Source organism: Coturnix japonica, chromosome 3 (assembly GCF_054131305.1).
Source record: "Coturnix japonica strain WE chromosome 3, WE-NBRP24, whole genome shotgun sequence".
NCBI classification, from domain to species: Eukaryota; Metazoa; Chordata; class Aves; order Galliformes; family Phasianidae; genus Coturnix; species Coturnix japonica.
The window spans coordinates 63559285-63586978 of NC_140665.1; the positions used below are offsets into that span (position 1 = coordinate 63559285).

Consider the following 27694-nt stretch of genomic DNA (forward strand, 5'->3'; position numbering starts at 1 on the left):
GCCCATGATGATTCTTCACAAGCTGTTCTCACCATCTCTGTAGCACGGATTCTGTAGCCACTACCACTGGAAAGGTTAGTTTTAACACAAATTAGACTTAGTCTCTGGGCAAATTTTTATTAAGACAGAGTTTTTCCTTTTGTTTAAGAAAGCAGCAAAGTACAAGCACCCATTTTGTTAAAAATCTCAAGAAATACCAGAAAACGCTTGGTTGTTTCCTGTAATAGAAGAGAGGAAGAAAAGCATTCTCTTCTGATTCGTATGTACAAATCATTTCAACTTCACTAGCAAACATAAGGATGTAAGAAATTAAGACATAACCCTAAAGATGTGATATTTCTTTGCCATAAATCACTACATACTTTCCAGCAATGACAAGTATGCTGATTGTTCACTTAATCTCTTAAGATGGACATTTCTCTTTGAGATGAAGAACAAGTATTAAATCATTTTTTTCATATAAAGCACGATCCTATAAATGTGTAACAGCAAACCAGTAAACAGAATTGTAAGGTAATTAATTCAAGAAAATAACTTTATTATTGCAAACTAACAAAACTAGAGCTCCTTTCTAAAATTATTATCACTACTGTAGACTCGATGTGAGAATCCAGCTTGTATTTAGAGGTATCTGTTTCGAATGTACTCTCTGTACATGAAGAAGTCATCTTTTCCCAAGGGCTGCATGTTTCCTTTTCCAGCCTGAATGTGTGCATGAAAAATCTCTATTGATTTCCTATCAGCTCTTGGAGGCTGGACTTCATAAATATTATCTTGAGAAAAGGAGGAGATCGGTATTCTGGAAGAAAACACACAGAATATTTGGAACTTTGAGTAAAACAAAATTGCACAGTTAAAGTATTTATTTCCCTTGAAATCTATGCATGAGAGACAAAGGAAAGGTAACCTGGCAGTCAATAATCCATTCACCTAGATTGTTACCACTACTGCAGGCCTGGTAAGACCTGATTTCCAAGTAGGGTAATTAGGTAAGATGTCACTAATAATGTTACAGGATACTTTCTGTACTTCCCTCACTCTGTCCTCATTTTTTCCATCCTTCCTCAGATCTGCTATCATTAGTAGGCATCCGAGCTGATCCGTGCCATACATCACAGCAGATAATGGGAAAACTTCATTGAACTACCCACTCAGTAACAATTATAACAAGCAAGAGATTACTTTCTAAACCAACAAACAGAAAGGATTTATCAGATAAGAAATGTCCATCTATCTGTAAGGAAACAGATGACTGTTGGCAACAGCACTTTGTACACTGGCACAGCTGATGTCTCCTGAGCTTATCTTTTAAGTAGCTTCATACAGTACACGTTCTCTTTGAATCCTAATATTTACACCTACTCATCTTAGGAGAAATACATGCAGTTTGAAAGTTTCCAAGAACCTGAGCACACCAGAACTTTTCTAGGCACTGTTGTAAAGTCAGACTCAGAAGCTGGTCTTCTCACTACAACTCTGGAAAAATGCACAGGCAGCAAGAACTGATTGTGTTCCCCTGTACTCTGGACTCATAAAATCAGGTCTGGAGCACTGTGCCCAGCTTAGGGCTCTGCAGTACAAGGCAGATGCTGAAATACTTGGATGAGTTCAGTAAAGGCCATCAAAATAATTACAGAGCTGGAGCACTTGATGCAGGATGAGAGGCTGTGTGTGCCAGGTTTGCTCAGTTTGGCTTTCTCCAACTGCCTAATGAGAGGTTATAGGTTGCATGGAAGTAGCCTCTTCTTGGAGCAAGTGATAAAAGGACAGATTTCAAAAAGGGCAAGAAAACAGCAATGTGGGATGTTCTGATCACATTTAAGGGAACTTTCTTCCATTGTGAGGGTTGTCAAACATTGAACAAGTTGCTCAGAGAGACTGGAGACCCCCACTCCATAAGGACACTAAAAACTCAAGTGCATGTCGTTCTAAGCAACTTAATTTGGTCCTTCTTTGGGCATGGGATTTGACCACATGGCCTCTGGCATCCTTTCAAATTTAAAATATTTGATGGTTCCAAGCCAAATTTTTCAGTAGCCATACATTCTCCAAAATCAACAACAAAGTAGCAACAAAACTATTTACACACAATATATAATAAATTAATGAGCACAAAGTATATGTTTAACAATTTCCATTTTTAAAGCATGTAGCTATTATGAAAGTAATATTCATAAGCAAAATGTATATACAAAAGCAAGTGTAGAGTCTTGCACCTAGGGAGGAATAATTGCATGCGCCAGTACAGGCTGGGGGAAGACCTGCTGGAGAGGAGCTCTGCTGAGAGGGACCTGGGCGTCCTGGTGGACGACAGATTGACCATGAGCCAGCAGTGTGCCCTTGTAGCCAAAAAGGCCAGTGGCATACTGGGGTGTATTAAAAAGAGCTTGTCCAGTAGGTCTAGGGAGGTGATCCTCCCCCTCTACTCTGCTCTGGTGAGGCCTCATCTGGAATATTGTGTCCAGTTCTGGGCTCCCCAGTACAAAAAAGACAGGGATCTCTTGGAAAGAGTCCAGCGGAGGGCCACAAATCAGCTCTCATATATTTATAGTTTTTATTTCACCTGGAAAAGCTAATTTAACTCTTTAGATAGGCATGAGCGAACTACTGCTTTATAAAACTCTCCGTAAACAAAGCTGCCCAAGCATTCACTGCAACAAAGATTTAAACACTGCAGATACACTTTCTTATCACCATATACACTGAACACTTTTATATATCAATACTTTTCTTTGAGCTCAGAGCAAAATTTCTTGACTCCTAGGATCCTCTTTCATGAAGCAATTGGTACCAATGCTCGAGAATATCTTATTAAAACAAAACAGGTACTGAATAACCCCATCTCTGGTATACTTATCAGCCACGGCAACCAGAATGTAGGAACTATGTGAGATAAAATAGAGAGATAAAATGTGAGATAAAACTGGACTACTGTTTCATGGAAAGCATTTTCCAAGGTGTTCACTCATTTTTCTACCATCTCTCTGAGACACACAGAAACCTCTAGGGAAAAGTTCTACTACTTGGTTGTGTCTGATATGACATTCCTTTGATTTGTGATTACATGCCTCGGTTACTTGTAGTTCTTAAACTGGAAGAAATGGTGAACAGTCATCCTCTATTTGTCTCCTCCGCATCACTATTATACCACCAAATGTATTTTCTCTCTCCTCATACGTTAGCTATTTTCTGATCAACCTCATCATCTTGTCATTTATGAAGAGTTCCAAAGCCTACTACATTCTCTTTGATAATGCAATGAACAGAACTGACTTTAACACCACAGATTTTCTTTAAACTAGCTTTTTCCTTTGCCGCCTGGTACGTTAGCCACTGAAGGCAAATTTTCTAAATACCTTACATTACTTAAAAGCATACTGGAATAACAACCAGCATCTGAAAAAGAGAATGCTATTGTTAAATACCATATCAGTATACGCACACATTTTTTGTACTCAAAACTTCTCAGCTAAGAAATTACAGCAGCAACTTTCTGTCAAAGTTGATTATTTTCAAAAGTGAGCATCAATCAAGCCAAGAGCAATGAAGATTCATACATAATGAATCTTGCTAAGTTTCACAGAAACTATGACTGACTATCTAGGTGCTCCTTAAGAAAGAAGTTACTTCTGAGTGGGGAAGGTCCTCTTTAAAAGGGAAAATACAGGGAACTGTGCCTTCAATGAACTGTAAAATTCCAATTAAGGCAAAGACCTTCTATATACAAAATACAGGAACGTTCTTCTAGCTGCACTATGAGCTGCTAGTAATGCTTGCATGAAGTAATGCTTGCAAGGTCAATATGGAAAAAGACCCACTGATTCTTAATCAACTGGAAGAGAAATGTGAAGAAAGATTTAAGTACACCAGCAAATAGAATATCAGACATTCAAAACTACATGATATTCACAGTATAACAGCAACCAGTTGATTTCCAGAGATGACAAATAACAAGGCTACCTCTGAATTAAAACTTGGTCAAAACAAATGTCAGACAAAAAAATCTATTAAAACAAAGATTTAACTTCATCTTTCAAACTTCCATCACATAGACTGTATGTCTGAGTTGAAGAGTTGGATAATTAGATTTCTTGCAAAAAATAAGTCCATATGAAAATATTTTTCTTCTGTACTAAAAGAAGAATTTTTTTTCTACTGTTTTCAGTTTCTAAGAAAGGAAAAGTTATAGGTAATCTATTACATCTAGAATTACCTAAAATAGTGTGTGCACCGGTGGTGCAGTGGTAGGAATGCCGCTTGCAACACTGGAGACCTGGGTTTGAATCCCCTGTGGCTCAAGTGGTAGAAGTGCCGCTCTGCTACACAGGAGGCTCGAATCCCGGGGGTTGGATTCGATGATCTCTAAGGTCCCTTCCACCCCACACAAGACTGTGATACTGTGATAGCACGGTTTAAATTCATTATTATTTTTAAGAACTTAAGCATAAATTTTTCCACTTATTTGATACATAGACTCAAAGGACAAAGTCAGAAGAAAAAGCATCAAAACTTCTGATTTTAAACAAGGTGAGACTACAACAGAAATTCCCTTTCAAGCCCTTGTGATCATCTTCCCAAACTAATCAAATAACTTATACCTCCTGACTACAACTACAACTTACCTAACAAAATTATATATATATATATAATTTTATATATATATAAAGTAAACTAAAATTGCAAAGATTTAATATAATAATGCAAATAAAAGGTTTTTCTGACTATTTGGACTGAGGATACAGACTGAACTCACAAGAAGTTTTGATGCCTAAACCACAATGCTTTCTGATATTATTGAGATTTCAACAAGTGTAGTGCAAAGTTAGAATAAATACATTTGTGTTCTTCCTTGGAGCTTGGCTGAATGGCATGGATTAACTGTCTAGGTATTTCAACTACAGTACCCTAAAGATGTCACATCTAACTGAAGTCAAAGCATTCCCCAATCCTTACTGTTATTCAGTGAAAGCTGCCTTAGAGGGTACTGCACTCTTTATTTACAAACATTAACATATCTAAAAAGTATGTAACACAATTTCAAATCCAAAACACAGCTTTGATCGGTGATCTGGCCCTCAAATTTTTACTGAAGCTAATCATGGAAACACAGCTATTTCAGATTATGACCGGCTAATTTAGCAACGTGTCAAGAAATCCCTTTGACTTATGTTGTACTTTAACAGTCAAGGGAATGGTTGCTACCTGAAGGCATCTCTTTTCTGAACTTTTAATGATAAACTTAGATTGGATTTAACAATGAATCTTATCAGACAGACTGTAAAATGCCTTAAGATACAATTTGTTTCTTCCCATGCTATCTTTGTTTAGCATAGTGGTTCCCAACTTTTAAGCAGTCTTCTGAAAACAGTTACTGCTTTGTACCTCCCTGAATCCACCCCTTAATATCTTACATATCACCACCCCTTCAATTCTTTTCCCATTAATTTAAGGGACTTCTGTCATAATCTTCCTTGCTTCCAAGACTAGGTCTACAACCACAGCTTTCTTGCTCTTTCTTGTAATTTAAGGGTGGATACTGACAACTCCTTGCTATTTATGACACTCTTGCTGGCTGACAAAGGGGCAGTGCTGAAAGTAAGCTAGACCTGCTCACTCATTTTAAAGACATTCAACAGTAACACAAGATGATGTACATTTCTTTGGGATCTTCAAAAGAGCAGAGAAGCATTTGAGCTGGCCAATGCCAGTTTAGTTTAGTTCCTGCTTAGTCTGGCACTGCAAGCAGCATCTATACCACAACCGTACTTTTCACCAGTTGTTCCAGCATTCCAGTAGTTAAGCGTGCAGTAAAATTTCCTGCTTTGCTTCGTGTTTTCCATATAAAATATTACTTTGTTTTTGAGGAGTCTCTTAGCAACATTATAGTGCCCTCAGAAAGGTAACTGAAGCGTTTTAAAATGAAAATGTAATTGCCTGTTTTTCATAATGTAATTACTAAATAGCGATCAATTTAATTAAAAATTTGGTAAGGGCTTTTAAATTGCAGAATAGTGCACTTGCTGCTATAATCAGTATTAGAATTGTTCTTTTGATCACTAACTTCTGAAACAATATATGTGAAATAGTGATAAAAATGTAAATTTTGCGAAGAAAAGCCTCTTATGGGAGGAATTTCAACAAGTATCTCTTCAAGGGCGAATCACATGAATTCCTAAGCAGATAAAATTGTGATCCAATTTTGAGCACTGAAATTTAGTTCCCTTTATCTATGATTACTGCAGCTGAGAATACAATCTAAACTTTGTTTCTACTCTTAGAACTCTATTTCTTGTAGAGAGAGAATAAATGCTCACCTTATAAAAGGTAAAGGACAAAAACATCACAAATTCCTGGTACTGCAGCCAGTCATTTCTGAAAAACACAGCCAATGCATATTGCTTATGTCTGTGTTATGGTAATATAAAGTCACTGGTCATCCACAGAGTCTGGCTGCATATCTAAAATCAAGTTAAATTATATTTCACCGTTGTAGACAGAATTTGCTATATTGCATCAGATTTGGTTCTTCTAGAATTAAAGACATATAGCTCATGAGATTGCAAAAATCTTATTCCACTGACAATATTTTTGTTCTTCCTTATTTTAAATTATTATAATTCCTGTTGAGGCTTCTTAATCTTAGCATTCTGTGGTACTACAACAGAATGTAAATTAATATTAAAAATGCAAGTGAGTTACCTGCCTATATGATTAAGATAAAATTCAGAAAATGCTTGCTGCTTTCATGCTTCTCTTAAACAACAAAAACTCTTGCTTCAAAAGTGATGAAAGTCTTCTGAAGAGCTCATGACTCACTAATATCCTCTCACCAGATCAGCATTTTATTTTCTTAGTGGTAGTTGTATGGACAATACTGTAGAGTTTCACCTTTAACTTCTAATATTTTTTTTCCCCCAACAGTGATAGTTTATCCTCAGCATCTCTATCATATACTTCTAGTTGATTATAAACATTACAATAGGTGTTTTCAGAATTGGTATCACATTCTAGTCCACCTGAATTTATATCTAGATGTTTGTAAAGTAGATATTTTTCAAAGAATCCACAGCTTCTGTAGTTACTTATTAATCTTTTTTAGAGCATTTAAGCTGGAAATCTAGCAAACAGCATTTGAAGCTAACTGTACAAACTTAACAATGTCACCATCTAACATTGAAAAGATGTCATTTAATCAAATGTAGCTGGCCTGTAGAGTCCACTAGGAAGTAAACAGCAAAAACCAAACCAAAATGTACTACAGTAATTTGATGCCTTCTCTATTTATTGATTTGTTTCTAAAGACATGACATTTCTGAAGCACGAGTGAGTCAAGTCATTTCCTAAGACCTGAAGAAACTGGGACAAAGCAAATGTCATTTTGACCATTTAGTTACTAAATTTCAATTTTCCACCTACTTGCTTCAACATATTAAAAATATCCTGAAAGAACTGTAGGTTCACGTATGCCAGTTTTGATTAATAGACACATATTAAACTGTAAATGTTTACAGAATGCTTGTACAATCCTCTCATTTAATAATAGAATTATAAAATCACAGAATGGCTTGGGTTGAGAAGGACCATAATGATCATAGAATGTCTCTTTACACAGTTACACAGAATTTCACAGTCTACATTAGGAGTAGGTTCTCTGTGGTGCCAAAAAGGAATCTGAGAGAAGGTGAGAACATCTCATACAGAAGGGTGATCTCTGAGGAGCCTTTTAAGTAGGGATAACTTAAGCTGACCTTGCTGATTCAACATTTAAGGATTATATATAAAGGAATCAGGAGGTAGGACACGACAAAACAAAGCAACTACCCAAAGAACACACACAGAGGGGTGGGGGCAAAGAAAGGGAACACTGTGTTTGGTTTTGGAAAGGGAGAACTTGCATAAAGCATAAACATTTAAATTCTGGTGTTTTTATTTTTTTTAATTTAAGCAGACATGCATAAACAAATGGAAAATGATGATTAAATCAGATAAATGCTGATGGCTTTATTGGCAATATAACATTCAGCATCTCAGATGACAAGTCTACCAAAAATGCTAGTCTAATCTAATCTAGACTTTCTATTCTGAAAAACTCAGAGCTCAGTGATGACAGAACAGATGAAAGAGAAGAAGATTATTCTTCCTACATACATGAGGATCTGAATCACACGGACTTTAAACTATTTTCCCGAAGTCCCTGGGAAACAAAACCCAAACTTAACAGTAACTAGATAAGAAGTCCTTGTTAGTTTAGTATAGTGTAAACAAATAAAAATGTAAAGTTTGTTAACCTATGTTTTTATAAATATTTATAAGAATTCTTTGGCTTGTAAATAGATGTTTTTATTGAAATTCGTGAAACTTTATTCCATCTGACATGAAACAACAAATTAGGGTGCTAATTTGAAGTAGAGAATGCAAAAAAAGCACTGCCTGATCAAATTACCGGCTTGGTTAAGAAGCCATGACAACTAGTAATTTTCAAAGTCACTTGTTGACTAATTATGAATGCATTTTGATTTGCCTTTGTTTCCACAGCACTGCCAAGAAACCATTTAGGATACTTAGCATAGGTTTAATGTAAAAAAAAAAATCAACCTACTAAACCAACTACAGATTATGTATTCATTTACTTCTGCCTTTCAACAATAAGGACCCCACTCCATCCAAGAACTCCTAGAATTTGAATACGCAGAATGATGAACAAGCTTAATGCCAACTGTTTCTTTTGTGCAATTATAAGGAAGTGATAATGGCATGTTTGCTTAACAAATATAGCATGACTTTTTTCATCTAATCTTCCAAGAAATAGACCTTATACTAACAAATACATAAGGAAGTACTGAATGAACAAGAGAATTTCTCCAAATGGATGAAATTCTTTCCAAAAATTATTAGGGCTGTAAAACACTGAATGATAATTAAGTGTTCTGCTGTATTTTTAAGTTTCTACATGATATTAACAGATAAAAAAGGCTCAAGTAAAACAGTCAATAGGCTGAAAGAAATGGAAAATGCAGGATGTTTCATTGCTCATCAAAAGTTTCCTAATTTCCTTTACCTGGAAAGAAGCAGTAAAAAAGCCCATGAAAAACAGTAAAAACAAAAACCACAGTTAAACAAAAAGCAGTTAAAAAAAAAAAAAAGTAGTAAAAACAAAACAGAAAAGCAGTAAAAAAGCTCCTTGAGCAAAGTTAAAATCTAACTTGCATATAATAGTTGCTACTCAGTATCAGTCATGTATGATCAATACAGGTGTGATAAGCAGAATCTAAGCAGTCTTGATTTAAAATAAAATTACAAATCTAACATTAAAAGAATTTAGAAAACATGGACAACATAGCTTTGAAGATGGTCCATTTTCAAAAGCTTAAGGAGAACACAGCCCTAGACCATCCAGCAGATATCACTGAATTTTCCTCCTGCTTGAGCTTCATCAGCATCTGAACAGGGCAGTGGATATATCTGGATTCATTAAGGTTGCTGCAAGTATTACTGCTGTTCTGCATGGCCCACAATACATGCAGGCACTGAAGACGCCTTGTATACCGATGTATGCAACCAGCTAGTCTTTACTACAAGAGAATTAAAGCAATTCCACAGTCTTCTCCAGAAGAGCTACAGTGAATCAAAACATCCCATTCCTCATTCAGGAGGAGATCAGATTTCTTGCACTCCTAGATAAATATAAAATCACTTGGAAAATGATTGAAAGTATGTTTTTCAACAGAGTTATTTATATCAGCCTGCAAAGAGCAGTAGGAAACCAGGTACAGGTACATCATGTGAGCCAGAAGTAATTATACCACGGTACTCAAAAAACCCTCTCTCTCTTCAGATGCATGGTACAACAGTGTTCTCAAAGAATCACTGTGGTCCTTGTTCAAGTGTCCATTTTGCTTCTAATCCAGAGGAGGTGCATACTATTTTTAGGTTATATGTTTTAATGCATGTTCACAGTACTCTAATCTTAGTATTCTCTGAAGAAATTTCTGGTTCAGAGCACCAATTCAAACGTTAGCACACAGAGAGAAAGTTTCCTTTCCCCAAAACTGAACAACATGCTTTGAAAGAATGGCTCCATTTATGACCTATGTTGAAAGAAGATTCTGTCACCACCTGAACAGTACTTCAAAGTTTTTAAAGCTTTTAAAATGTAGAACTGGCAGAGAAAGACGATCTCTATGATTTCCAGAGGAGTGACAGCTTTGTGTGCTCTGTGACTTTTAAGCTTAATGCGACTCAGAAACACATGGAAATTACTCTAGGGAAAGTTAAAAACCAATTGTCTGAACCTGCCCAAATGCTACCACAATTATATGCACAGATTCTCTTTAATGTGTTCATTTTACAGCAGCATAGCATGGGGAATAATTCAAGTTAAGGGGGCAAGAAAGGGATGATTATCTCCTACAGCTGTCACAAGCACGCTGGGAGGCTTTGCAACTACACAAAAAGAATCACCTCTACGAGCAGCAAAAATATTCTTCTTATTATAAAATGATTTCTTAATAACCATTTCATTTCAAAACATTCAGAGTTGTCCTTTCATTTTAAAAACAGTTTTACATTAAAGTAGCAAGCTGGCAAACTGTATTCCATTATGAAACTACAGATGCATTCATTTACAAAGTGTAAGCTTATTTATGACAAACCATGCACAATGGTGTCATATTTTAAATGTATACGTTATCAAATGACTATAAACTGATGTTAGACAATGTTAAAGTTTTTAAAACTGATGAAGTTTTAAATCTGTTGTCTTATCCTGCTCCCTCAGCCCCTTTTAGACACTCCCAGTTCTTTATCCCTGACTGGATGAGTGCCATGTTGAGAGTTTCCCCACTAATTCAGTACAGGAAACAAAGCGAAGGTGACTGTAAATCAATGGATTGCAGTACTGGTCTGTAGTTCTATGGAGCAACTGTGTTGACAGGCAGAAAATCACATACGTCAAAACAGAAGCAAAAAAAAAAAACTAGCATAGGAAAACCTATCGTGTCAGGAGGTATCAACTGTGAAGTCAGGAGCTGATCATATAAATATCAAGACAGTATGATATTTGGATAATATCACAATCCACTGTTTTTATCATTACGAAAAGATTCAAATGATTCAAAGTCTCATTAGAAGATGTTACTGTGCAGTGATAGCGACCCATACTCTGTGTACAGTGATTCATAATCACAGCTACATTCCTTATTTTGGTATAAATTAAATGGATGCATCTATTATAACTTTAATTTGTATTAATGGAAAACTAAAAGAATAAAGGAAACATGGGATCTATTCTATATGGCAGATAATCCTAGAGAGTGATCCTCCTGCCATCCTACCTCAATTGTCTTACTTTGTCGAATGTGACCTCCATAACAAGTCTTTTGGCATTAAATTACTCAAGAAGTGTTTTACTGGTAAGAAGCATTTGGAGTTTGATTTTCCTTTTCAACCTACCTACCTTTTCAGAGCAAGGTACAAACAGGAAATTTACCTGTTGTAACAAATAAACTATTAAAAAATATGCCTCACCAGCACTAATGCATGGAATCATTGTATATCAAAAAGCAGACAACCATAAAATCCATGGAGATGCTTCTGAAGAAAATGCAAACTCAACATGTTCTTTACTTAAAGTTCACAATATAATGATTTTAGCTAGCACATATCTGCTGACTTCACTGACACAGATACAAGTGTGAAACAAAGCAGAAATCCACTCCTCGTTTGCCCCACCCTCTCCAACACTGGGTCATCCATCAGAGAAAAACAAAAATATCCCATTTGACCTCTCAAGACTCCATAATTGTACGTTAAAACAAATATATGGCATTCATAGCTTTCTCAGAACAAACTCAGATGTCTGCAGTCTAAAGATCGAATTGGAGTTCTCAGTTTTTTTATGAAGTATACGTAAGTCAATCAACCTCTTTTAATCTATCTCTTTCAAAAGCAATCACAGCAATAAGGAACTGTCTTTTACACTCTGTGACTTCAGCTTTTTGCATAGAGATAACTGCAAATCATGACTGGTAAGAATTTATGTCACAAGGGAGAAGTCAGGACCTGATTCTTCACACTACGCACTGAATCCTCAACAGAAGTTTGACTCTCTAACAGTCTAACATAAATTTTACCAGATAAACTTCTATAGGTCTAATGGAAAAAGTAAAAAGAAATAGGCTAAGGGAAAAAAGAAGAATACTTACAAATTTATAACCCTATCCAACTGATGTTTGGAACAAAATTGCTGGTTGCTCTTATCTTGCTTGTGTTGACTCTGTCCCAGCTGAACAAACCTGTGAGAAACAGTTGATAAGAAAACAAATCAAATGTAAAAGCAATATCTCCCCAAATGGCACAAACAACAAGTCTTTAAGTAGTGATCATAATCCACTTCTGGAGTAAACAAAAGGGATTTTTAAAACTACACAGTAGGTGTATGTGAGAATTCTGTAGCTTCGTCTAGCTTGGAAAAGGTTTGCCTATTAATTGCTGTCATGTAGTATTCCATGGGGCACAAGAGGAGACCGAGGGGTGACCTCGTTAATGTTTATACATATGTAAGTGGTGAGTGTCAGGGGGATGAAGCCAGGCTCTTCTCAGTGGCATCCAAATGATAGAGCAAGGGGTAATGGGTGCAAGCTGGAACACGGCAGGTTCCACATAAACATGAGAAAAAATTCATTCACAGGAAGGGTAACAGTACACTGGAATGGGCTGCCCAGACAGGGTGTGGGCTTTTCTTCTCTGGAGACATTCAGAACCCACCTGGGCACATCCCTGTGTGACATGATCTAAGTGTTCCTAGATCCTCCTCAACCCATTTCATATGTACTACTTTCAAATTATACACCACATAAGAAATAGCTATAAAAGGCATTTCAAAGCACAAAAGAGTGCAAGTGAAGTAACTATTCCTAAAGAGAATAATTGTCAGGATTAATGAACTGTCATCAAATCAGAAAAGATCAAATTGAAATAGAACTGCCCTCACAAAAAGAAATAATAAAGCTACAAATATATGATAGTCACTGCTGTTACACATTAGATAACAAAAACAAGTGCACAGAAGCTCACTTCATTGCATGCTTCACAGCTATTCCCTTTAACATACTGTTTTCTTCTGAGGTGACGAGGTTTTCTTGAACATTTTTCAAATCCCATTAATGCCCTAGTCTGATCAGGTGTTTGAAACACGAGTTTATTAAGCTAATATAATCAATTGGCACTCCTGGTGTCTTGCATAAGCAACTGCTCTCTTGGCAACAGCATTTGCTGTTATAGTTCATCTGTAACTGAAATCATTCTAGTTCAGTTTTGGTTAATAAAATTTCAGAAGTTTCAAACTCATTTCTGTCTCAGGAGAAAAAGATATGAACCAGGTTCTGTTTGGTTTCACTGTTACTTTGCAAAATTGAGAAGTAAATATGAGAACAATAGCTTAAAGGCCTGTTTTTAGAATAACCATCACATAGCCTGTGTTATACGTGAGGTTACACAAATTCAAAGCTAGAGCTCCTGATACTACAGAGTCTTTGTATTTCACTGGAGAAACACACTAGTAATTTACTCGTTGCTCTGTGGGAGTTGGCCATTCAAGAAACCTGCGGGCACAGTCACAACTACCAAATATAGGACAAAAGTCTGAATTACCCTTGAAATAAAAGCAGAAGTTTCTGTAGCTGCTAGAATTTAGTTGGAGGTGGGAGGTGGTATCTTGATACTTGCACAGCTCCCATCTGCAACTGCTCACAGTAAGCCAGCAGCTCCTGAGAAGATCCTGCACATGCTGTGCAGCATGCTGCCTCACATTGTAGCACTTTAAAACAAAGTGCAGGAAGTGAGAGGGAACTTGCTGGACCGCCTGAAGAGCTGTATTCTGTCCTGCAATATGCTCTATGTTACTCTCATCTCCTGTATGTATGGTCCAAGATCACAAAATGATTTATTAAGAGCAAGTGGCAGCGTGATGCAGTTCAAAACGCAGAGCACATTATTACTACACTTCATGCTACATATATGTATTTATAAATAGATACATACACCCACATCACATGTGTCTGTATGCTGCCATTACATGCAACTTACATGGCAACAGCTAAACTGATTGCTGTCCTCTCCTTGAAACCCATAGTAGAATGGCCTGTCATCTGAATACCCATGCCCCTATAGCAAGTTGCCTACTTCCTTTGACTATTTTACTGCTGAGAGCCTACACCAGGAATACTGCTAGTAATATATTAAGTAACAGATACTTCTATTGAAGTATCTTTCATTTAAGTTCCATGTTGCATTTGAAGACAGTGGCATTACTTCCACGGAATTCAGAGTTGAAACAGACATCTGAAAATAATTTGATTTTAAAAAAAAACAAAGCTATTTGCATATAACCAAACCAAAGAATCACAGAATCACCAAGGTTGGAAAAGACCTACAAGATCATCCAGTCCATCCATCCACCCATCACCAGCAGTTCTCACTAAACCATATCCCTCAACACAACACCTAAATGTTCCTTGAACAACTCCACCATCTCCCTGGGCAGCCCATATGTCTAAAACATAAAATATAAATATGCTTAATCAAAAGAAGTGCTTCTGACAAGATTTTTTTAATCACCTCAACTCACCTTTTAATTATTACAAATGGAAATGTATCTCACCTAGCATAGATTGTGATATCATCCTCAGAAGGAACATCTGAAAGATTAACTCCATATATGTCTCTGGTAGACTGAACTACATTCTGAAACATAAGAGCAAAGATTGAGACTGAGGACACTGTAGCAACTTCTAAACACAATTCTGCTTTCAAGAACGAAGTTATTTCCAAATCTGAAAATTCAAAGTGCAGGCAAAATCAAACAAGTTTCTCACATACACAGTAACTTTAGCTTGTGCAAACTGTATTAAATAAAAATCACTTCCTAAAAATATTCTCCAAGACACTTGCTCAATAAAAAGGTAAAACACTCTTGAAAGATATCCTGTCAGAAAAAAAAAAAAAAAAAAGGTATCAAGAATTTAAATTAATAGAGCACATAAAGATGTATGTATTATGTGGAAATTCAATATAGAATGAACTATATTAGTTCAGATCCTGCTCCCACACTTCCTTTCATATTTCCTTTTGTCAATTTTGAAATAATTATAGTCCTCAATAAAACAGAAAACTATTTTTATTTTACAAGTTACGTTGTCTCTCAGAAAGCTATAATGAGAAGTCAATACCTATGAATACCTCTCTATTGTCAGTGGTAAGCTCAGGGGGCTACTGATAAGGCACTTGCAATTGCAAGCGTGTCAACTACAAAAATAGGTAACTTTCTTTTAGTTAAAAATAGGAGAACTAAACAGAGCCTAACTCAATAGGTAATCCTTTTCAGCACTAGCATTTTAGTAAGCAAAAAGAAAAATCAGCAATGTAAATTATAAGTAAAATTTGATGAATGAAAAGTTGCAATAAAAATGGAAAATATGTCTTCACATGCATTAACAAAAATCAGAACAATTCCTCCAACTGTAAGCCACTAGAAGCCAATGCTACCTGTTAATTAGTATTTAAATGTATCCTTCATGTAAGCATCTTAAAATTCTTGAAGACGTATCTGAGATATCAGCATTAAAGTGCATTCAATTTATAGATGGAAAATTTGAAGAGAAATATCTTGTTCAGCCTTTAAGTGGTAAGAATCATGAAGAAAATAGGGTTGGATTTCTGTTAAAGCAATCATCTATAAACAATGCGTATTGCTGGAAAACCATTACTCTGTTTTTCTGCCACAATGGAAAGTTTTCAGGTAACATTGTACTTACACAGAAATAAATGCACTTCTGTTGGCCAATTGGCCCAGAATCTCCAAAATTAATACCAAACAACTTCATAGTTATTTTATTGTAAACTTTTCATTATTTATTTATTCATTTTTTTCCCTAATTCAGGCCATTTAACAAAGGAACAATTTAAAATTCTGCAGATAAATCAGGGTGTGATTTAGTCAGACTGAAGGCAGAGCTCAGGCCTTCAGATCCATACTGTGATATGAATCAAAGCATGGTAAGGGGCAATGATCAGAAGTATACTACCACTTTGAACTAACTACTGCCGTGCAATACTACGGTAGATATATCTTGTACGGACTACACCTGACCTGAGACCCTTTCAAGTACTGTAAGTGTCCAACATCATCTTCCTTCTTTATAAATGCTATTTTCCTCTTTAAGCTGCGTGAAATACATAGTGCAGGTGAAGATGCTTACACGATAGTAAGAATAGCAAAGTCTGTATCACCAGTTTTGCTAATATCTACTGGAGATCATTTAATTTCTCTGTGCCTCACTTCTGTTTGTTCTATACTTCTTACTGCTTATAAAATATTAAAAAATGTGAATTTTAAATTCAGGTTTTCTTGCATACCACAATATTTCTTACCTCAGTGATCTTGGTGTTATCTCCTGCATCAGTCACCTTTACTGGAGTAGAACGTTGAGAAACAGCACCTTCATCTTCTTTGTCTGTCCCAGAATCATCTTCAGAACTACTAGACACTGCCTCCTCACTTGGGGGTGGGGGAGCACTAGCAGCTGTTTTGCGCTGCAGTACAGTTTCCTCTCGATTACTTTTGTTCCTATAAAAGATAGAGGCTATGAAATTAAGAGGACATTAATAGTAAGTACTTGAAATTCCTAATTTTGGTTACTGGCTTACTTGAGGAAAAGAGAATTTCTACCCTGCAGAGCAACTTGCTGCTCATCTTTTGAATCCCTTAATTGATTTAATTTTCTTCAATCTCTTCTTATTCTTGAGCATTTGAAGAGCGCTCACAGGATTATGCCAGCTTTTCTCTGCCAATTCTCCATCTCTTTACTTAAATCCTTCTCCCCTGCTGTCACGTTAAAATGTATACATAAAAATTGAGACATTTTTGGTTTTGTTTCACTTGCTGACTAAGGGGATGTACTTCACTAACTTTCTTATTCTCCAGCCTCAAATCTTCATCAGAACCTTATTTTTTATCCCCTTCGTACCCATAGGTAACCCTCAATTCATTTCTCCCTCACAGAGAGTGCACAGAGAGCACTTACACCCTGACAACAAGATGTCTTGCCAGTACAGATCCTTGGTAAGTGACTAATTGTTTTAGATTTTGTTAGCCTTGCTAAGATCACATCTTAGACTGACTGTAAGCTTTGTTAGCTTTGCTAACATTGTATCTTCAATTGACTGCACCCACACAATCCTGTAGACATAAACCACTGATTAAGTCTGGGACTAGGAGTGGATTCAATTGCATCTAGGCTACTTACTTGTGTGGTTCAAGGAGTTCAGAAAGCAAGGGGGTTCACTCTGAACCTTGTGACTCAACAGGAGAGCCTCTTGCATGCATACGTTTAACCCTACATTTTATGCAGTAAATAATCAAGTGTATTCAGTCATCTCGAATCTTGTTAAGTTCATAGAATGAAAGAATTTCTCAGGTTGGAAATAACTTTAAAGATCATCAAGTCCAACTGCAACTTAACCATACTACCCTAACTCTAACAACCCTCTGTAACCATAGGTTACAGCTCTAGTGTTCTCAGCAGCAAAGGCATGGAGGTCACTCGAGTTCCACTGGAGCTTTCTATGACTGTCATAGAGCTGTACATTTGCAAACTCATACGGTGATTTGCCTCTGTAGTGAATTAGCTAAACTTCCTAAGTTTTAACTACACATGTAAACAAGAGGCCTCATAAAAGTTACTGATCCAAGATCACCCTTTGCTTGATCCTAAGTACATTAATGCATGAGGATTCTTACAGCTGGAATGAACACCTTAGAGGGAAAAAAAAGACCACAAAGGTAAGTTTAATTTCTGACTCAGCAGTAACTGGTATCTGCTTAAAGAAAAAAAGTACAGAAAGTTACAAATACCGTGTTCTTATCAGAGAAGCTTAAGTAGGTTATCTTCCCTGCTTTTCTAAGTGAGGTGAAGATCACAAAAGAGCAGAATGAAGCAAGTAGCCAAACACTAATAAGAGTGATATCCCCATCCCACTGCCAACACACACACAAAAGAAGGCCGAGATCTAATTTTCCTGGGGACAGATGAAAACAGACTATTAAATCTTCCAGAAAGATCACAGCAGATCAGAAGGTGCTGGAAAAAAAAACAACAACAAAAAATAACAACAACAACAACAAAAAAAAAAAACCCACAAAAAAACAAGGCCATCCCTAGAAGCCTTTTAAAACAAAAAAAGAAAACTCTTTGTTTCAGTTTTATTTTAAAACACTGAAAAGCTCATGCAATGGAGTATGGCAAACTGTTCACACAGTATGTAGGGAATGTGGTGTGCTTGGCCAGACAGATAAGCCTAATGGAATATTAATCAACTTAAGAATACTGCACTGACATGTTTCCTTTGACATGTACTTTGCATCTTGTGGGAAACATCAAGCCCTGTGCTTTCAAATAGCTAGAGTAAGCTTCCCCACATAAGAAGTAGCACCTATCATTACCAACATGGGAAACAGAGGGAAGTAGAATGAGACCTGATGTATGAAGTAGACTTTAGTAGACACTAGTGTCAGGAGAGCAACACTACAATCTAATCAGTATCCCTAAAGCAAGCCCAAACACACAGCAGTATGTGCAATTTCAAAACAGGAATTCAGGGCTGCAACTATAACTCCTAGATACTGAGATGGAGATAAATGGTACTTCCTTATGCTTACTCTGATTGAAAAATGAGCCAGAGGAGGATCATAATGGATTTGGTTTATTCAGCAGTCTGGATAAGCTATTACTGAAGAAGATATCTAGATATGGGTAAATCATTTCCCTTTTTCTAGTCAAGAACCAGTAGCATCATCTCTATACAAAGGCTTCTAGTACAACGGAGGAATCAAACAGGAGGACATGGAACTACAAAATTCTGACCTACTATAAAACAAATGCAATTCTGGTACCACAACCTGATCAGGACATTTAGGCACATGTCCCACATGCCAGGAAAAACACAGAATTCCACTGATAAGTGCTGTGAATCTACTGATGTCAGTAGGACCATTTTACAAATACAGTTGTTTGGGACTTAAGAAAAGCAATAATATTACTATGTTATACAGTTCTTAAAATAATGAAAAGGCCTCTAAATTTTGCTTTGCTTTTGTCTGTTTTGTTTTTTTTCCTTTTTTTGCATTCACATCCTCTTTAAAAAGTGGTGCATTCTTTCATTTAGTAATAAATTCTCTCTCTCTCTCTCACATAACAGGCATCTCTAAGGTAAGGTTAAGTCTTAAGCCACATTTTACTCCAGTACACTAACAAACGCGTGGCAAATCTTATGAGAAATACCCAGGGAGTCCTGGAACATGACTCTGACCCAGCTGACTGTCCTACCACAATCCCTCAAAGTCACAGCAGAGAGTTCAAGAAAAAGCTTGAGAGAGATACAAAAGATTAAGAACGTCATGGTGTATCTGGAGGTAATTTAGTGCAAAATACCAATATTAATCCAAAAGAGAAGAACAAAGCTTGACTTCAAAAGCACCCACACTTTCAGAGTCCATTGGAGAAATGAACTGGATAACTATAAAACAGTCTTTCTCTTTATTTCCAGGAAACATTACTAGAATTAAATCACGCTCTCCTAATGATAAACCCAGACCACTCAATGTTTATTAACAGTGAGTCCCTCAGGGTCAAAGCATGACAGATGTTATTTATCACAGTCAAATTTTATAGCTTGTAACAGAACGTTAAGTTTTCAGAAGAACTTACTATACTGTGACGGCACAGGTTTAATCATTACTGATAAAAGGCTTCCTTAATACGAAGTATCTAAGGGAGAATGAAGTGGCTCAGGGATAATCCTCATAGCCCTTATGTGATATTGCAAATCAAACAAAACAATAGAATACATAGAAGAACAAAGCAAATTCAGGATTCAAAAGCAGCTACATGAGACATTCATTTGTCTCAGTAACCGTTTTGGAATTGTTTTATATCAATTTGTAAATTTTATATACATGTTTTAATAAATATTTTTCTGTAGCACTTTCACATTTTTAATCAAACACTAAGAGGTAACTGGCAGTTACTGCTGTTTGAAGATAGTATCTGTATCTTTTAACAAGCCAGTTTAATGAAAACGAATGATACTTACAGAAGCATTTTAACTTTTTTAATAATACAACAAAACACGTGGTGTTTGACAAGTCTCTCAAACATATGGTTTGACTTTTGAGAGGAGCCAGTTGTTGGACTTCATTATCCCTGTGGTTCTTTTCCAACTTGGGATATTCTATGATTCTATATTCTATTTATATAAGATTTATTCAATAATAGACAATAATGGTACCAAGAGATGATCAAGTTTGAACAGCTTCTGTATCTTCATTCTAGAGAAAACTACCTTACAGGTCTCAATTAAATAGAAAAGATTAAACAAGCCTGAATAAAGAATTCCCAGCATTAAGTACATTAAGTACAAAACTAAAATTAGGTATGATTAGGTACATTTCCACAGTACTCCGACAATGATTTTTTTTATTTTTTTTTTATTTGCCATTTAGCAGAGAATACACTGCACACGGTGTTCAATCATTTTGTTACAATTTCACTATTATTAAATCAGAATAAGATTTGTCATTTCTAACTTACCCCAGCACTGATTTTCCAGTTTCATCAGGTTTACGAACAGTAAATGGACTTGGATCAATCCCCACATTCTTAGGCATAAAATCCCTGGCAAAAAAAGGAAATAAAATCTCACAGTAAGTAAAGTTCAAAACAAAACCAGTACATTTTCTAGAACAGCCAACCCTAACATCTACCTTTGAAATAAAAAACGGGCATGAAAAACAATTCACCATTACAAGTTACATAAACGTAGAACCCCTCAGAATTTCAAAGATTCTCAATGGCATCATTTAGCTTTGTGAAACAGCTGCATGTTTTGCCACTTGCCAAAGAGGCTAGAGCAATAGCATAATCCTGTACTGAAGAAGCCCTATGACTCACATACGTTGTTTTCAAAATGCTGCCAACACTCAAATTGGGTCAAAAAGCTACGTGAAACATAATCTGTCTGGAAGTCATTAGCTAAAGCGTGATTGAGATTATGCTTAGAATATCTGTCTGATTGCTGCCAACAAAAATTATCAGGCCAGCTTTAAGAATCACATGAACTGAAAAAAGCAGTTGTAAAATTCAAGCAGAACAATTACAAAGCAATTGCTTTGGAGATACCTTTCATGACCCAATAATCCTCAGAGAAAAGCCCATTTCTCAGCCTTCACATGCCTAAACATTAGATGCTGCAGTGGAAAATAATTTTAAAATAATTAAGTTCTATCCTGACAGAAGTTTTGAGCATTGTTGAGCACCGCTTTTCCATTTTAGCATTATGATTTAACTTCCAGAATTTTGCTAAATTTGAGGCTTAAAAAAGAAAAAAATCTAGCATGTCATCCAGGTTTAAGCAAATAAATACACATTTAATTCACACCAGATCAACTTCCAGTTAAGCATTTATAGTCCCAGAACAACTCAAATATACCGTGTAGAATTGGTCATTGCTAAGCAGAAGGTCTCATCAAAGCTGCTCAATTCATATGGCCGAAAAAACTCATTATGGATATCAATTTCTTCTTCATACTTGTGGAATTTCTTCACTGTTAATTTGCGTCTGTTTTCAGCACATGTCACTGGGGAAAGGAAAAAGTAATCTTCTTTTACCAACCATGACTGACTCTGCAGTTGTCTGATTACTTAGCCACTCTACTCAACATTTTTCTACAGCCGCAGTCCATCTAGGACAAGAAAATATGATATAAAAGAGATGCAGAGCACATCTTTAATAAATACACATTATCAATCACCATAAATTGATGTTTCTTGCTGAAGACAATTCCTCATAAAATAGCCTCCAAAGTAACTTAGAGAAATAAGACATAGTAGTTAATCCTTATCTACACCAGAAATATTATCACCAACATAGACTATAAATACATTTTAATAAGAAAGGAAAAAAAACCAGGAATAATGTTTGTCATAAACACATAAACATACGGAGGGCAGGTTTTAGACACATGTTTGTATTACTTAATTATTCAACTGTAGAGTTAGATATCTCTTGCATACTGCATCCCATTGTTGAGGAAAAAATACACAGTACTTAAAATGAGTTACGAAGCATTACTGACTAAAACTTCCTTAAGATACTCCTGAAGCAAGAAGCAAATAAAGTTCCTACCTTCATCAAAAGGAAGAGGTAAATGCTTTAGCACACCTGTCGTCCACCAATAAGTATAGCTGTATGGGAAATGCAAACATACAATTGATACAGATTCGGTCTTACATCCAATCTAAACATTTGCACATAGCAGCTACCCAGCCATACAGAGTCACACTGGTAAACAGTTCCTTATAAATCAAATGTGAGAGGAAGTAAAGAATTATCCTCAGATGGATGCTCTCAATAGATTCCTACCCTATGACTTTGCACCAAGGGCATGAAATATAACCACATGAAGTCCAACCCAGAACTGAACTAAACGTATTTCAAGTGCCCTATGTATAGTATTGAAAAACCAAGCTCCTAGAACATACAGAAGATATCTGGAGGAGAAAAGAAACAACAACAACAACAAAAGAAGAAAATACAAAGCAATGTTGTAAGCATACTTTGTATGCTGCGTTTTTGTTTTTTTGCTTTAACCTGAGCAAGACAGACTTCAAACTCGACCCAATCACTAGTTGTTTTTTAGATCCTAAAACTTACGAAAAGAGAAATGAAAGCCATTTATCATAATAAACATAACTAGAAGATTCTGTAACAAGTAATGTGACTAAAGAGAGCCTCTTTTTCCATCTTCACTGTCCTCTCATGTGAATTGCAAATAATATAAAAGTAACGTGCGAAATCATGAAATCTTTTCCATCTGATACAGAGGCAAATGCAGTATAGGAAAAGCAAAGACTATCCAGTAAGCTTTCAGTGACAGGAAACATCTTCATTCTCTTCCTATATCCTTGTTTTCATTATGAGATTTCATTATTTCCTTAGCTGCTCCACCTAAGGACTCCATTACACAGACAGGAAGAAGTTATCTGAAGGTCTTGCAATATAGTTTAATAAAAACAAACACAATTTTTTCCCCCTTGCTCTCTGCTTATTATATTTGGTTCAGATTAATTCATTGACATACAATAATGCCCAGAACCCGTTATGTGTTTCTCATATCTAAACTAGCACTCAGTTGCATTGCTAATATGAGCTATCATCAGCAGAAGATGAAAAGGACTGAAATATAGAAACTGTCGTATCACATGCTGGCTGCCACGTGCATTAATGGAATAAGCAGCCAACCAGGACAGAGCTGGACTCTTCCCTGGACAAAAATCCAAATTCACACCTACCATTTGTGATATGGAACTCACAGAATGAACAGAAATATAAAGCAACAAAATTCATAAAACAGATAATGTAGTAACAAGTCTAGTGCTGTCCTTAGTCTTAAAATGGAAAAACCTTTTTAGACACAGTATTAACAATCCTTGCTTAAACCATTTTCATGTTCTAAAGCAATGCTCTAAAAGTTACTCTATAATTTTTGTGCTTTAGCTCTATTATTTCTGTATGCTACTGCACAACTAGAACAGGCCGCAAATGAAAATAAATAAATAAATAAATCATCAAAATAGACCAGACATGGCTGAAAGTAACAAATAACAGGCTTCCTGGTAAACACATCTGCAGTCCAAGGGCACTGCATGAGAATATAACCAAAGTTTGTGCTGATTAAGAACACCAAATACCATACTGACTTAATAAATCTAAACATCGAAAAGACGCCTACACACAGTTTAATAGAACACAAATAGCTGTACCTCCATATAATTGTGAAGTATTTCACACTGCAGGACTATTTTGTATTAAATGAGACTTTTCCTTCAGTACAAGAATATAATAGGCTAAAGTAAATCCTTCAAAGCAGCAACATCTGACACTTTGTGTAATCTCTTGATGAAGGTTATTTTCTTTTGTTGTTGTTGGTTTTTGTAAAATGCTTGCAAAAGCTTAAAATTCAGTAGTTATTTGGAAAAAAAAAATGGAAAGTTTCAACAAGCTGATTAAATTATTTCATTAGCAGCACGTATCTTATTAGAGCTACACCCAACAAAAAACAGAACATCAAAATACCTTCGCCTGGTCTGTGACAGACTGAGAGTGTTCTTGTGATGCAAATAAAAATCAGTTGGAAGTTCCCAGAGATGAGGCTTTCCTTCCATAGGCTTGAATACTCCAAGGAACAGATTGATAGATTCTTGCCTGTCTGCATCTGTTAGATAAGACGTACAGTTAATGACTTGCAGCGCTCAAGCCCATTGAGGCATCTGCTTACTTGTTAGATTTTCTCCTCACACAACAAGTAAATCATTCCTAAGACTCCTACAGAGACCTCTGGGCTTTAAATCTAACAAGACTTCATGTAGACCTTGCTTTCTGCCATATAGCAGTGCACATGTAGCTGGTTCCATCTCTTTCCTTGGCTTTCCTAACAAAGACGAGACAAAAGCTGCACCTTGGCAGAAGTAAGGCTCAGCCTCCCCCTTGTTTATACAAGCTACCTTAAGCTCCAATGAAGTAGTGAGTGGAAATCTCATCTCCATTCTTGTTAACACTTCACTATTTATCAGACACAGAATAGTTCAAGACTAGAAGCACTCTGATGGCACTGCTCCATCAGCTTTTTCCATGTTACAGAAACAATATTAGGAGAGGTCAATGCCCCTTAAGCAACACACTACATCAAGTGGATAAACTGAAATTTCAGTATACCAAGAAGCAGTTAAAACAACAGGCAGAATGCACAAAGCAGTGGGATGACAGCAAGGACGAAGTTGGTTCCTGGTCCACCAAAGTCTCAGTCAGTACCTCCTTTCTCCTAAAGTCACACCATCTCCTCCCTCCACAAAATGATGTTTTTACAGGGAATTAGACACATGACCAGAAGTTCCATGTAGAAGGAACTCCTGTTCCCCTGTGCTGTTTGGGGGAGCAGGTAGAAGAAAGCATATAGGGAAAAGACATTTTTAGTTCACTTTTAGTTCTCACTGCAATCTATCGTTACAAATTAGTAATAAATTAAATTAATCTTTCCAAGGCTGAGTGTGTTTTGCCTATGATGGTAATGGGTGAGCAAAATTCTTGCCTTCATCTCACCTCATCTTACTTTTCTCTCTTTTACAGAATGCAGTGCTAAACAAAATCAAGGAAAGCAGCCTATTTTATGCATAAAAACGAGAGGAACCCAAAATGCAAAATAAATTAACAAGAACAAATAGGTTAAAACTGGTGGGATATGTAAATGCTAAAAGGCAGAGACAAACATCCTTTGTTCATTTACCATTGTTTTACCAGTCAGGAACAGGAGGTATTCTGAAACTGTTAACTAAATCAGAGTGAAACAAGATAATTCAATTAAAAACTGTGTCACTACTTATATGACAGATGCTAAAATGAAATAAAACAAAATAAAATTTCTTCTGTGAAAAACAGCCTGAATTTAAACCCATACCAACTGAATTAACCAGTTAATTATCTGAAATGTTCTATGGCAACAGTTCATTAGAGCATTCTTACCTTTCTTCTGTAGCAAAGAAATGACTTCCGTTAAATGTTACACAGCCAAATGATACAAACTCTCTTTCACTTTTATTGTTTCAGCTGTACTGTTGTGTTTTAAACTCAATAGAAATACAGGACATTTATCAGAAAATGTCTCTCCACTGTTTCACTTTTCAACTCAATTTCAAAGTAGGTAATAAAATATACCATTAAAAATGTTCTGTACGTAAGTCCTCAGGCAAACACAATTACATTTGTGAATATAACTTGGGAAGCAGATAGTTAACTGAAAAGGAGATAATCCTTTCACTCCCCACCGTCTTACTTTAAGGTTTGAACAATTTCATGACTTAATTTTCAACAAATATAATGAGAGCTTTTGTCTTTGAAACACTGTCTAGAGAAAAGAGGATATTGAACTTCTCAGATCAATTTTCTTATCTTGATGGAAAATCTCTCATTTCAAAAATAAATATATAAGAACGTGTCAATACGCAGCGGAACACAGACAAAAGAGCAAACAGGTTTTCTCACTTCATTGTTAGCACTGACTGTTATAATTATGTACAAGTAGAAAGACTGAACCGATTTTTCAAAAGATACTGCAATGTACGTGTATACTAGCACATTTTAAGACCATTTGAGAAAACAGGAACTGAAGGGGCCATTTAATTGAATTAGCCAAAAATAATCTACTGCTCTCAATCTGAGTTTGTAACTGCACTACATGACAAATTACTAAATCATGAGAGATTCAACATAATTGGGACTATAAGATCCCATGACTAAAAGGGTATAGTAATTAAGTTTATTTTCATACAACACTAAAAGGTAGTTTACTGTGTCCAGCCGTGTCTGTGGATAAACAGATTATTCTAGATTCCAGAAGCTTATTATGCATGTTGCAAATCCAGCACTGAAGAGCACAATGTCACATTATTTTCTAAGAGGCATAAAGCTAATGTTTTTCTATTTTCTATTTTTTTTTCCTATTGCAAATGAAAGACAAATAGCAGAATACAACAAATCTGAATGCCTGCCTGAGATGGTCATGAAAGAACATCTAGTTCTTGGCTGGATAACATTTCTGGTACAACTTACTTATCCGCAGCCAAGGTAATTCCAACAGCTGAACACCCAAACTAAATTGCACCCTATACTTTTTTCAAATGCTAGATTTAAAAACATGCATGCAAAAAAAAACAACAGATTTTTTGTCTAAATCCATAGTACATTTTCAAGTTACCATAAAAATCAATTGTCCCATATTTTCAGGAGGAAAACTTGATTTTCTATGTTTGAGTCTCTAACCTGATCTCGAGAACATTTTCAACTCTTCACTTTCTATTACATATGCAACATATTGCAAATTCACAGGTACAGAAAGAAATCTATAGGAAAGCTAAGCCACACATCAAGACCTAGGTTTAAACTGCATTTGGTTATTGTTCTTAGAAGCCCAGGCTTTATCTAATGCATTAGTAGCTCCAGGCAAATCTCTTAACCATCACATTTCACTTTTTTTCTCATCTGTTCAACTTAATTAGTAGTGATTATCCTAAGAGCCTTGGGGTCAACAGAGGAATCCATGTTCTTAAAAAGTGTAAATTATCATGGTAGGTTTTTTTATGACAAACAAACAAAGCAAGCATGGCTACATGGTTTCTCTAGGAGACACTGTTGGCAGGCCTTGTGTGATCTTGTGCTGAATCTGATACACTGTATGACTTCAAGTCAACCACTGACATTTTCTGCTACTACTCGAAAATAATATTAGTAAACATTATGAAGAAGTTTCTCACATCAGAAACAAAAGAAGTGCATGCTCACAAACAGGATAGCACTCAGAGTTTTGTTTTTATTTTAAAGGACAGATAACGAGAGCAGAATACCAAACCAGAATGTTCTTTTCAATATCAGAAACCTCTGCTTTTTGAGAGGTAGTAGCTTTTCAACAGGTAGTAGTTTCTACCAATGTAAAGCAATTATTTTTACATGAGAGAATGCTTTTTGTCTGAAATCCCCAGAAACATCACATGCAAAACAAAACATCACAGTCAGTTTTAAGAAATACTCA

At 36.0% G+C, this 27694-nt stretch overlaps 1 protein-coding gene and 1 long non-coding RNA gene across 7 annotated transcripts in view; one reads left to right on the forward strand and one right to left on the reverse strand.

Moving 5' to 3' along the window:
• Positions 1-26699, forward strand: LOC107311848 (uncharacterized). 2 transcript variants are annotated; one of them, XR_014944130.1, is made up of 3 exons: positions 1-74; positions 17060-17119; positions 26623-26699. It is a non-coding gene; the product is annotated as an uncharacterized LOC107311848 (long non-coding RNA). The 2 variants fall into 2 exon arrangements; XR_014944129.1 differs by lacking the exon at positions 26623-26699 and adding an exon at positions 25240-25318.
• The window catches only part of FIG4 (FIG4 phosphoinositide 5-phosphatase), a 58978-nt gene continuing 31387 nt past the window's right edge, over positions 104-27694 (reverse strand). For 3 of the 5 annotated variants that reach the window (XM_015858713.3, XM_032443322.2, XM_085541845.1), the window contains 8 exons: positions 24190-24328; positions 22240-22298; positions 21544-21691; positions 20646-20729; positions 16429-16624; positions 14660-14742; positions 12204-12293; positions 104-799 (listed from right to left, as the gene is read on the reverse strand). In XM_015858713.3, coding sequence (XP_015714199.1) covers positions 622-799; positions 12204-12293; positions 14660-14742; positions 16429-16624; positions 20646-20729; positions 21544-21691; positions 22240-22298; positions 24190-24328 — 977 coding nt within the window. In that variant the 3' untranslated portion in view covers positions 104-621. Of the gene's footprint in view, positions 800-5467; positions 6373-12203; positions 12294-14659; positions 14743-16428; positions 16641-20645; positions 20730-21543; positions 21692-22239; positions 22299-24189; positions 24329-27694 lie in introns of those variants that run through there. The other 2 variants (XM_015858714.3, XM_085541844.1) reach the window with 2 other exon arrangements.